This window comes from Equus quagga, unplaced genomic scaffold (genome assembly GCF_021613505.1).
Source record: "Equus quagga isolate Etosha38 unplaced genomic scaffold, UCLA_HA_Equagga_1.0 HiC_scaffold_605_RagTag, whole genome shotgun sequence".
NCBI classification, from domain to species: domain Eukaryota; kingdom Metazoa; phylum Chordata; class Mammalia; order Perissodactyla; family Equidae; genus Equus; species Equus quagga.
The window spans coordinates 1-12,781 of NW_025794183.1; the positions used below are offsets into that span (position 1 = coordinate 1).

General features: G+C 42.0%; 1 protein-coding gene across 8 annotated transcripts in view; it reads left to right on the top strand.

Moving 5' to 3' along the window:
- The first annotated feature begins 3,120 nt into the window (after positions 1–3,120).
- Positions 3,121–12,781, top strand: part of LOC124232435 (uncharacterized) — a 64,043-nt gene continuing 54,382 nt past the window's right edge. For 3 of the 8 annotated variants that reach the window (XR_006886853.1, XR_006886849.1, XR_006886852.1), the window contains exons 1-3: positions 3,121–3,331; positions 7,503–7,671; positions 11,937–12,003. Coding sequence is in view for 3 of the 8 variants with exons in the window: in XM_046649408.1 (XP_046505364.1) it covers positions 7,577–7,671; positions 11,937–12,011 (170 nt within the window). In the remaining 5 variants the exon portion in view is untranslated. Of the gene's footprint in view, positions 3,332–7,502; positions 7,672–11,936; positions 12,012–12,781 lie in introns of all 8 variants that reach the window. The other 5 variants (XM_046649408.1, XM_046649407.1, XM_046649409.1 and 2 more) reach the window with 3 other exon arrangements.

Below are 12,781 nucleotides of genomic sequence, written 5' to 3' on the forward strand. Positions count from 1 at the left end.
TATACAACTGTGTACCGGGGCGTTTGGGGAGATAAAGCAGAAAAAAAAATGATAAGCCAGAGATTGTTATTTATTTAAAGCAAGGAAATCCCTAAAAATAATAAGGGAATTTCAAAATGAAGTAAAATGCATTAATTGGCCACAACTTCATTTTTGTTTAGTGGCTTAAAACAACAAAAATTTAACCTCTGACAGTTTTGGAGGGGAGAAGACCAAAATGAGTATTATTGGGCCAAAGTCAAGGTGTCAGCTGGGCTGCAGCCCTTCTTGAGGGCCATGGGGAGAATCAGTTTCTTTGCCTATTCCAGGTTCTAGAGGCTGCCTGCATTCCTTGGCTTGTGGCCCCTTCTGGCTCATGGCTTGAGTCTCATGGCCTCGATCTTCAAAGCTGGCACAGTAGCATCTTCCGGTCTTTTTCTGATCACAACCCCTGCACCTGCCATCGCATCTGTTTCTCTGACTCTCCTCCCTCCCTCTTTCCCTTGAAAGGACTCTTTCTAAAACTGTGGTAAAATATATATAACATAAAATTTACCATTATAACCCATTTTAAGTGTACAGTTCACTAGCATTAGGTACATTCACAATGTTGTGCAGCCATCACCACTACCTGTTTCCAGAACATTTTCATCTTCCTAAACAGAAACTCTATAGCCATTAAACACTAACTCCCCATTCCCTGCTCCCCCTACCCTGGGGACCTCTATTATACTTTCTGTCTCTGAATTTGCTTATTCTAGGTACCTCATATAAGTGGAATCTTACAATATTTGTCCTTTGTGTCTGGCTTATTTCACGTAGCGTAATGTTTTCAAGGTTCATACGTGTTGTAGCCTGTATCAGAATTTCATTCCTATTTAAGGATGAATCATATTCCATTGTATGTGTATATCACGTTTTTAAAAATCCATTCATCTTGTTGATGGACACTCGGGTTGCTCCCACCTTTTGGCTATTGTGAATAATGCTACTATGGACATTGATGTGCATGTATCTGTTTGAGTCCCTGCTTTTAGTTATTTTGTATATATATCTAGAAGTGGAATTGCTGGATCATATGGTAATTTCTATGTTTAATTTTTTGAGGAACCGACATATTGTCTTCCACAGCAGCTGCACCATTTTACATTCCCACCAACAGTGCACAAGGGTTCCAGTTTCTGCATAACATTGCCAACACTTTATTTTCTATTTTTTGCTAATAGCCATACCAGTGGGTGTGAAGTGGTTTCTCATTTTGCTTTTGATTTGCATTTCCCTACTGACTAGTGATGTTGAGCGTCTTTTCATGTGCTTATTGGCCGTTTGTATATCTTTGGAGAATTGTGTATTCAAGTCCTTTGCCTTTTTAAAATTGTATTGTTTGTTTTTTTAGTTCTTGAGTGGTGGGAATTCTTTATATATCCTGGATATTAAGCCCTTGTCAGATATATGACTTGCAAATATTTTCTCCAACTCTGTGGATTGTCTTTTCACTCTCTTGATTGTTTGCTTTGATTCACAAGTTTTTAATTTTGATGAAGTCCCATTTATCTATTTTTTCTCTTGTTGCCTGTGCTTTTGGTGTCATATCCAAGAGATCATTGCTAAATCCAGTGTTATCAAGCTCTTCTTCTAAGTTTTCTTCTAAGAGTTTTCTAGTTTTAGCTCTTATGTTTAAGTCTTGGATCCATTCTGAGTTAATTTTTACATATGGTGTAAAGTAAGCATGCAACTTGATGCTTAGGCACATGGATATCCAGTTGTCCCAGCACCATTTGTTGAAAAGACTGTTCTTTCCCCATTTAGTGGGGCTGTCAGTGAAGCTCGTTAATTGAGTTAATATATCAAATCATTATGTTGTACACCTGAAACTCTTATAATGTTATATGTCAGAGTGTTTTCTCTTAATAAAACAAAACCCAAAAAATATGCAACAGTTGATGAATAGGATTCAATTGTAAGGTTATTAGGCTTTATTAAAGACACATGAGAGCTGCAAAACTGTCAAAACTATAAAAATATCAAGTTGCACATATTTATGAAAACATCTAGCATTTATTGAGCTGTGTTCCTAGCACTATTCTGAGGGTTTTCATATATTAACTCAAATCTCAAAGCAACAACCCAGCAGGAACAAGACAGGCTGCCTGTTTTCGCCACTCCTACTCAACCTAGTATTGGAATTTCGCTGCATGGTAGGCATCAGATCAATGGTACACAAAGAAAGAGCTTCGCTGACAACCCAGCCATAATAACCCCTGTCCTCCTCATCTCTACTCTGTTTATGTTTACTTTCTTCAAAGCACTCATCCCCATGGGGAATTGCCCCGCTTATTGATTTATTTGCCTGCTCATTGCCAGTTTTCCCAAACTAGAATGAAACTCCAGGGACCCTGCCTGTCTTGTTCTCTGTGCTGTGTCCTCAGTGCCTAGTTCGGTGCCTCACATATACATCATTGAATAAACATTACTTACGTGAAGGATTGGTTTCCTATTTGACACACAGGAGCAGACACAGATATTTAAAGCTGAGTGACAGGAGATGTTGACAGGGAAATTAGTCATCAAATGATTCAAAATTGTAAGAACACCTTGGAGTAAATCCACAACAGTGCTTTCATTTCAGCTGGAGAAAGTGTTCAAAATGCAGACATCTCCTAGCCCACCTCCTTGTTTCGGATACAGCATACCTAGAGTGGACCTAAATCTGTAATTTTAACAAGGAACTCTGAATGATTTTGATGAGGTGCTCCATGGACCACACTGGGGAGAATTCTGACCTAAACAGCTGACATTTCTGTAGCATTAATTTAATGCCTACCATGCAGAGTTCTATAATTTCTGGGATGTCTCTGTTAATGCAATTACTCGAACATGCGCTGGTCCCTCCCTCTCACCTGTGACGACAGATTGTTTTCCCATGTGGATTACACAGAAACTCCGCAATATTCCTGGGTGGTCAGGAGCAATGAGTACTGTTATCCTGTTGTACAGAAGATGCTGGAGGAAAGGGTAGTGACTCACCTAAAGTGTCCCAATAATGGGACCCTGATCTCTTCACTCTTGTTCCAGGGACCTTTCTAGCACACTCGACATCATGCTTGATTCTTCTGTCAGCTCCTGCTTCCGAGGCTCAGAGTCCACACCCTTCTCTGATGGTCCACTAGAAGGACCGTCAGGGGATAAGAGAGTTCATGGACTGGAGAGGAAGGTAGAGGATAGGAAAGCACATAAACACAGGGAAAGAGCTGAGGATGTCCTTGCCTGCCCCCGCCTTGTCCACTGGAAGCTGTGCAATGACGCTTCGCCTCTTCCCCAGCTCCATCACACAGCCCGCCGTTAGGCAATGGTGAGACTACATTTTGCAGACAGTAACAAATGTCTTGGAATGGTTTGTTTACTATGATACCAATTCTGTTTGGAAAATTAGTATGTATTCAAAACAGTTCCATCCGTTGACCCCAAATCTACATCACGTTCATTGAGGTCTCTCTTCCCTCATCAGAGTAGGTCAACATGTCCACACTGCAGAGGGTCCCTGCCAGAGAACACGGATTTCGCTCTCCATTACCCCAGCCCTGTACAGGCTTCCCAGACCTTCTCCCACCCCGTCTGTCATCCCCTGTCCACGACAGTGGACACAGTTGCCCAGACCCCCTCTGACGCCCCATCCTCTCAGTCACCTCCACCTGCCCTGCTCTGCTATCGCATGCCAAGGTGCGCTACGCCTGGTGTTTCATTGTATGCGGGCCCCAGAGTGTACATTTATGTATTTATTTATTTTTCCTTCTTCTCCCCAAAGCCCCCCAGTACATAGTTGTATATTTTAGTTGTGGGTCCTTCTAGTTGTAGCATGTGGGACACCGCCTCAGCGTGTCTTGATGAGTGGTGCCATGTCCGCGCCCAGGATCCCAACCCGTGAAACCCTGGGAAGCTGAAGGGGAGTGCACGAACTTAACCACTCAGCCATGGGCTGGCCCCTGGAGTGTACATTTTTACAGACTTCTTTCATGCCTATCAGTTTTTCAGACAAAATTAGAATCACTCTGTATATAAGTTCATACGCTGTGTTTTAGGGAGAGTTCTGTGGTTTCTGACTCCTAGCTGACCCCTTTTTTGGGAAAAGTTTGATGATAGTGGTATGTTGGTGCCATCTTGTGGCAGAAGCCTGAACAGCAGCTTCAAATGTTGCAGAGCAGAGAGGGAAGGGGGGAGGGAAGAGGAGGAGGGGTGAGGCGGGCTGTGACCCACACCCACCAGACAGAGCCCTCTGGAAGTCTAGGTGGAAGGAGTGGGGGACTATTGCCAGTGTACAGGGATACTGACGACTTCCAGACAGAAAGTGCAACCTCCTGTGTTGAAGAGAAAGCTCTACATGAGTGAAGGTAAAAGGTTATTTCAATTTTGATTTGATTGGCCCATTAATTGACAGAAAAATTAATCAATAGAAAATAGTGATATAGGCCCAATTACATTTAGAATTTAGAATATAACGAAAGCAGCATTTCAAAGCAGTCGAGATATGATGGCCAATTAAGAAGTGGTACTGAGGCAGCTAGATAATCATAAGGTTAGAAAGGTAAAAAGGGATCAATTTCTCTATCTTACAGCAGGAGAAATTCCAAACGGTTCGGAATGAAATGTAAAAAAAAAATCCATATAAATATTAGAAGAAAATACAGGTGAATTCTTCTGTAATCTGGAAGTGGAGGAAACTTTCCCAAGTATAAATTAATATCCAGGAGCATTAAGGAAAACGATTGATATATTTGACAATGTAAAAATAACAATGACAACTCAGCATGGCAAAAACATGCTAGTCAACTGGAGACACTGGGGAAAACATTTGCAGCTAACATCTTCAACAAAACATTGATATCCCTTCCATATAAACACTTAGCAACATGAGGCATGAAAAAACAACAGCCCTATCAAAGACATGTAAGAAATACAACCAGTTACGAAAAAAATATCAGTTGTCTTTAAACACATGAAAAGAGTCGCAAGCTTGTTTTAATTGAGAGATGCAATTACAACTATACTAAGATACCATTTCTTAACTATTAGATTGACAAAGATCCGAATGTTTGTAGGCAAACTCAGTTGGTGAAGATGTGGAAAAACGTTTCCTTTCACACCTACTCAGGGATGCAAAATGGTATGATCACTGTAGTAGGCCTGATATTGGTCCCAAGAGGTATCAGGTCCTGACCCCTGGAACCTGTAAATCTTACCTTATGTGAAAAAGGGTCTTTGCAGATGTGATTAAATTAAGAGTCTTATAATGGGGAGATTATCCTGGATATCCTAATGGTCCCTAAATGTACACCCAAGTGTCCTTCTAAGAGAGGCAGAGGGAGAGTTGACACAGACAGAAGAGGAGAAGGGAGTGTGACCAAGGATGCAGGCTGGAGTGATGGAGCCACAAGCCAAGGAATGCCAGCAGCCGCCAAAAGCTGGCAGAGGGGAGGGAGCTCCCCCAGAGTCTCTGGAAGGACTGCAGCCCTGCCAATGCCTTGAATTTGGCCCCGTGAAAATAATTTTGGACTTCCAGCTTCCAGAACTATGAGGGGATGTTTCTGTTGTGGTAATTTATTGCAGTAGCCATGGGAAATTAATACAGTCATTATGGCGGGGAATTTGACAATACCAGCAATTTCATATATGCCCTTACTCTTTGACTCAGAAATCCTATTTCCAGAAATATCCTAAGGATATACTGGCAATGTCACAAAAGATTTTAGATATAAATATTATAATAAATGTAGCTATTCACTTTGGCACTATTTGAATTGCAAAAGAATGGCAACAACCTAAACATTTATCAGTTGTTTGATGGATGAATAAAGTATACAACCGCACAAAGGTGTACACTAAGGAAGGTGTAAAGAGGAACGATGAAAATCTCCACATGGGCTGTGGAGGGATGTCCAGAATATAGTGTTAAATGAACATGTCAACGTACATAAAGGTGTAAATAGCATACTTTTGATCTAAGAAACGGGGGGGAATGCAAATATAAAACTTTTACTTATATTAAAAGTAGAAGGCAAAGACCTCTGTTTTGGGAACCAGAAGGAGTAGACACATTTCTCCCTGGTACTCCTGCGAGGTGCAGCTAAAATCTCTGGCTCTTATATGTAAAACACAGACTGAAATGGGGAGAGGAAAAACAGACTGGCTGGGGACTTCAGGATCCAAGTAGCGACATGCGTGAATTCCCTTGGTTGTATTTCACCCCATATGTCCCAGACTGAGTGCTGGAGGAGAAGGGCACCAAAAAATGCCAACAGGAAAAGACCAGACAAGCCTCAAGAAAATCTTTCTCCAGGTAAAGAACCAGAAAAGAGGAAACCTAGCATGAAAGAAAGCTTTTAGACAACCACTGTCCTACCTCAGACAGACACCACAGAATGCAACACAGCTCCACCCACACTGTGCCAGCAAAGGCTGGGTGAGGAGTGTGGATTCTACGCTCACTTGAGTGCAACCAGCCTCCCCTCCCCACCCTCTGGGGTGGATCAGAGAAGACCCCAAGGAGAAAAGGGACTCTCATCGCTGATGGTGGAAGTGAGCACCTGTCGCCCTGGTGTCAGTAGAGACCATGTGGGGAGCCTGACTTCCACCCGCACCCAGTGATGAGGCGCCTTCCCCTCATTTCTGGGCTGATGTCACAGGAAGCCGAGGGGATGGTGTAACTTTCATGACCATCCAGTAAAGAGGAGGCCTCCTCCTCTCCACAGTGTCAGGAGAGGCCACACAAAGGGCAGTAAGGAAGTATCTTTCCCCGCCTGCCAGGTGGAGACCTTGTAGGGAGTGAAATCCCACCTCTACCAAGCGGTAACAAGGTACCCCTTCCCTTCCACTCCTCCCCCACCCCCATTTTTGTAGAGGCTAAGTGGAGAAGCTGGGCTTTTATCTTCTTTGCCATCTGTCTCTGTGTTTAGGAACACATGCTTGAAGTCACCAACATCCATGAAGAGAGGATAGTGATGCCTCACTAGCACATTTGTGGTGACGACTAAATCTAGGCAACAATGTGAAGAACCCATGCGTAGGCCCTGTTTAACTAGAAGCTTCATGAATAGAGCTGTCTCTTCCTCCCAGATCAGGGAACTCCCGTGGCTCCTTTATCTGCCCACCTCAGCTCAGGCCCCTTAACCTGGACGCAGGTCAGAATTGCCTTGGGAATCCTTTTCTAAACCCTCACCTGAAACTCTCTTGTTGGTGGACATAGGATGTCTGTATCAAAGGCCATTTAACTTATTCAGCTGTAATAATATGGGCCTCAGAAAATGGATACACCCATTTGGCACCAACAGTGTATGTGAGTGTCCATTGCCCCGTCATTCCTCCAACACGGGTGATTACCATCTATCTTTATTGCTAATCTGATTGCCTAGGGTCATCTCAGTCAGCTGGAGATGGTGGTCTGAAGAGTGAAGGTGTTTTGTTTTCACCAAGAGGGGCACACTGTTACTCCAGTAAAGCATAGTGATTGCTGGATCTGTCTCTCCCAGTGCAGCTCTTCATGCCGCTGGCCAAGCTCCTATCAGGCGTCTGAAGGAGGCAGCTTCTGAGGATCTGTGTCCTCATGGCTGCTGAACCATCTGCTCCAGATTCAAGGGCAGCCGTCCTCAGGAGACCACGACACTTCACATCCCTGTTGGGATATGAGGCCCGGCCTGAGTGAGTGCATACATCTGAACGAAAGCATGTTGTGGAATTGCTCCTGTGAGGTTCACAACGGAGCCTCAGAGGAGAGAAGCTAACTTGCTCCCTCATGGGAGAAGAGGTTTAGCAGGTGGAATCCATTCCTTCAGCAGCTGCCTGCTCTGTAGTAGCCCTGAGAGCCATCCTAGAGTTGCCCTCTTTTGTCTGAAAGCAATGAATTGTCCGGCTTGAAGAAGACACTTGACCTTTCACGTGCATTTGCAATAAATATGCCTAAATTGTTCTCATCATACAGATAATAATCAATGATTCTCTTGTGCCTCTCAGAGGAGTGTGGAAATACGCAGTAGTTAGATCTTCCTATTTGTGGTGAGATTCTTCCCTGGTGACTGTGTTTTGTTTTTCCTTTTATAATGCCATTTTTTAAAAAAGGGGGAGTTTTTCCAAGTGTTAGTTTAAAATGTCAGGGACTAGAACTTAATATTTTAAAAAATATTTGTTACCCTAGAGTTTGCTCTATATAATGATACTCAGTATCGTTCCCTGAAATAACTAGTTCCTCTTAGATATCATTATGATTATTTTCCTAAGATATGATATATTATTTCTGTACTTCAGAAGGAAATAGACATCAACTTTTCCTATATATTTGCATATATTTCGTTGCAAATGATTATTTCTATTTTGGTTATCCGTCATTTAGGCCAATTTGATAAGACATGGTGTGGACCTGTTAACACTACAAGAGCATAATCGTGGGACTCTTTCACCTGATTAGTTTAATTGCATCAGAGAAGTATGAATATATAAGTATATCTCAAATATTTATTGAGGTTTGGATGACATACAATACACTGTGCGTATTTAAAGCATATGCTCTAATAAGCTGTGATATGTGTATGCACCATAGATCCAATACTACAGTCAACATAATGAACATACCCATCTCCTCAAAAAGCTTCCTGGTGCCCCTTTGTAATCCCCTCACCTACCTCTCTCCTGCCTCTCTCTCCACGTCACCCTACCCCATTCCCAGGCAACCACTGATCTCCTGTCACTACAGATTAGTTTTCTTTTTGTATAATTTTATGTGAATGGAATTATATAATGTGTATTCTTTTGTGTCTGTCTCCTTTCCTTCAGCCTAATTATTTCTAGATTTACCCATTTTTTGCATGTACAACTAGTTCCTTCTTTTCTATTGTTGGCCTAATATTCCATGACATTCATGCATTGCTTAATGACAGGGACACGTTCTGAGAAATGTGTCTTTAGGTGATTTTGTCGTTGTGTGAATATGATAGAGTGTACTACACAGACCTAGATGGTATAGCCTACCACACACCTAGGCTGTATGGTATTAATCTTATGGGCCCGCTGTCATATATGCGGTCCATCGTTGACTGAAACATCATTATGTGGCGCATGACTGTAAATGGATATACCACGGTTTGTTCTGCCTGTTCACCTGGTAATTGATATTTGTGTTGTTTCCAGTTGGGGGATCTTGTAAATAAAGCTGCTGTGGACATTTGGGTATAAGTCTTTGCTTGAACATATGCTTTCTTTCTCTTGGGTAAATACTTAGGGATGCAATGGCTGGATCATATGATAGTTGTAAGATTAACATTGTAAGAAGCTGGTAAACTGTTTTCCAAAGTGGTTGCACCATTTGTCATTACCACCAGCCGTGTATGAGAGTTTCATCCTCCGCAACCTTGCCACAATTTGGTATGGTCAGTTTTTAAAATTTTGCCCATACTCAGAGGGGTGTAGTGATATCTTGTAGTTTTTGTTTACATTTCCCTAGTGACCTTGAACATTTGAGAAAAGATGTTGAGCATCTTTTCATACGCTTATTTGACATTAGTATATCTTCTTTGGTGGAGTGTCTATTCAAATATTTTCCCATTTATTAATTAGAGTGTCTGTCTTCTTCATATTGACCTTTCTGAGATTTTCTGTATTCTGGATACAAGTCCTTTATCAGAGATAAGATTTGCAAATATTTTCTCCCAGTCAGTGGCTTGTTTTTCAGTTCTCTCAACAGTGTCTTTGGAAAAGCAGAAGTTTTTAACTTGAGGAAGTCCAATATATTGACATAATGGATTGTGGTTTTAGGGTTACACCTATGAAATCTTCATCTAACCCAAGGTCACAAGGACTTTTTCTTGTGTTTTCTTCTAGAAGTTTTAGGCTTTATAGTTAGGCGTATGGTCTATTTTGAGTTGACTTGTATTTAGTTCGATACATGGATCAAAATGTATGTTTGTGCATGTGGATATCCATTTGTTGCAGCCCCATTTGTTAAAAAGACTATCCTTCCCAGGTGGCCCGGTGCTATAGTGGTTAGGTTCACACGCTCCACTTTGGTGGCCCGGGTTGACCAGTTTGGACCCTTGGCGTGGACCTACGCACTGCTCATCAAGCCATGCTGTGGCAGGCATCCCACATATAAAATAGAGGAAGATGGGCATGGATGTTAGCTCAGTGCCTGTCTTCCTCAGCAAAAAGAGGAGGATTGGTGGGGAATGTTAGCTCAGGGCTAATCTTCCTCAAAAAAAAAAAAAAAGAAAAAGACACTATGCTTTCTCCTTGAATTGCTTTTATAACTTTGACAAAATCAGTTAACCTGAGTTTTGGTGTGAGTCTATTTCTGGACTCTATTCTGTTCCGTTGATTTATTTGTCTACCATGATGCCAATACTTCACTGTCCTGGTTACTGAAGGTCTTCTTTTTTTTTTAAAGATTCTTTATTTTTCCTTTTTTCTCCTAAAGCCCCCTGGTACATAGTTGTGGATTTTTAGTTGTGGGTCACTCTAGTTGTGACATGTGGGATGCCACCTCAGCATGGCTTGATGAGTGGTGCCATGTCCAGGCCCAGGATTTGAACCAGCAAAACCCTGGGCTGCCGAAGCAGAGCGCACAAACTTAACCACTCGGCCACGGGGCTGGCCCCTATAATGAGTATTGAAATCAGGTAGTTTTGATCCTCCAACTTTGTTCTTCTTTTTCAAAGTTGTTTTTCATAGTCTAGGTCCTTTGTATTTCAACATGAATTTTAGAATCAGCCTGTCAATTTCTTAAAAAACAAATGTCTGTTAGGTTTTTTTTTTTTTAAAGATTGGCACCTGAGCTAACAACTATGGCCAATCTTTTTTTTTTTTCTTTCTGCTTTATCTCCCCAAATGCCCCCGGCACATAGTTGTATATCTTAGTTGCAGGTCCTTCTAGTTGTGGCATGTGGGACGCCACCTCAATGTGGCCTGACAAGTGGTGCCATGTCCGTGCCCAGGATCGGAACCAGTTAAACCCTGGGCCGTCACGGTGGAGTGTGTGAACTTAACCACTCGGCCACGGGGCCGGCCCCTCTGTTAGGATTTTTAAGATTATATGGAGTCTGTAGACCAGTCTGAGGAGAATAGATATCTCTATAATACAGTCTTCTGATACATGAAAATGGTTTCTCTCTCCGTTTATTTAGATCTTTTTAAAATTTCTGTCAGTGATGTTTTGTACTGTTCAAGGTACAGACCTTACACATATGTGGAGAGATTCTTCCTGAGTATTTCATAGTCTTTGCTGCTATTGTGAATGAGAGTATTTTTTAACTGCAGTTTATACATACAGTGGTCCCTCAGTATCCACAGGGGAATCAGTTCCAGGACCCCTGTCGGTACCAAAATCCTCCCGTGCTCTAGTCCCTTCTATAAAAAGGCATGGTATTTGCAAATAGCCTACGCACATCCTCCCGTATACTTTACATCATCTCGATTACTTAAAATACCTAATACAATGTGAGTGCTACATAAACAGTTGTTATACTGTATTGTTTAGGGAATAATGACAAGAAAAGAAAGTCTGTGTGTGTTCAGTACATACACAGCCATCTTAGGCCTTTCGATCTGTGGTTTCTTGAATCCAGGGATGCGGGAGCCTATGGATACAGAGGGCCGACTGTACTATATTTTCTCTAAACCGGCAGCAGCCAGATGTCAAATAGCTGTTGAGGAATCTTTTTGGTTGAAAGCTCAGACCACTTACTCTTGGGTGGAAAAGGTGCTTGATGTATATAACATGCATTTGCTTATGTTTCCATATCAGCTTTTAGACCTTATTGACAGTGTACTGAAACTAGGGAGAAAAATGTCCCAGAAACAATTCTATAGTTCATCTCCAGATAAACCCATCACTAAAATAGTTTAGTAGCTTTCAGCTTTATATGTGTATTTAGAATTGAATCTGTTCAATTGCAGTGTTTTTCTTTTTTACCCTCCAGCTATTCCGTCACAATGAATTCCTGGGATCTTGAGTGGGCAGAGGAGAGGAAGAGAGCATGCACGTATGTGAGTGTGTATGTATGTATGTATATATATTGTGCTAAAGCTGCCAAGAATATTTGCTGTCAGGAATACTTGAGGTTAATTACTGTGTGTTATGCCAGTCCTGTTCAGTTTCTAGCTGAACCAAATCAGGGTCATTGGTGTTTGTTTTTCCAGCTTTCCCTGGCCAGCCTGGTTACCATGGTCACTCAGTCACTCCTGTGGGATTTGCTATAGACTGAGCATCCATTCAGGCCTTTTGGCTGAATTACTTGTTACTATGATGGTGGTCAAGTGTTGCTTTTCCAATTCTGTCATTCGTTCTAGATTTATTAGTTGGCATTCGACTGTATGGTAGACCTTTCCCTTCTCCCCTTGTGATTTATTTATTTAAATATCTATATCAGTATGAGTCATAGATTCCTACAACTAAAAGGGTTTAGTATTACTGTGTATTTTGATGCTCACATTGTCCCAGGATTGGCCACTGTTAGCTCCACCAGGTTGGCTTCTGCGTCTACTCGATGCCTCCCTAGACTCCTCTGAGCATGTACTTTGCTCCCTGACCCTGAGTATCTCCCCGTCTATAGAAAGGAAGTAATGATGCCCACCTCAGAGCACTGCCTTGAGGATATAGAGAGAAAAAGTCTGAAAATAACAGTCTACACTGTGTAGCATCTGGTGGGCTCTCAAAATGTTAGTTCCCCATTCCAACTTTGCCTCCTTCATTCTGTCAGTGTGAGGCCTCTGACGTCACATAGTAGCATGACTCCCAGAGAGAATACTTGGACATGTAACAGCC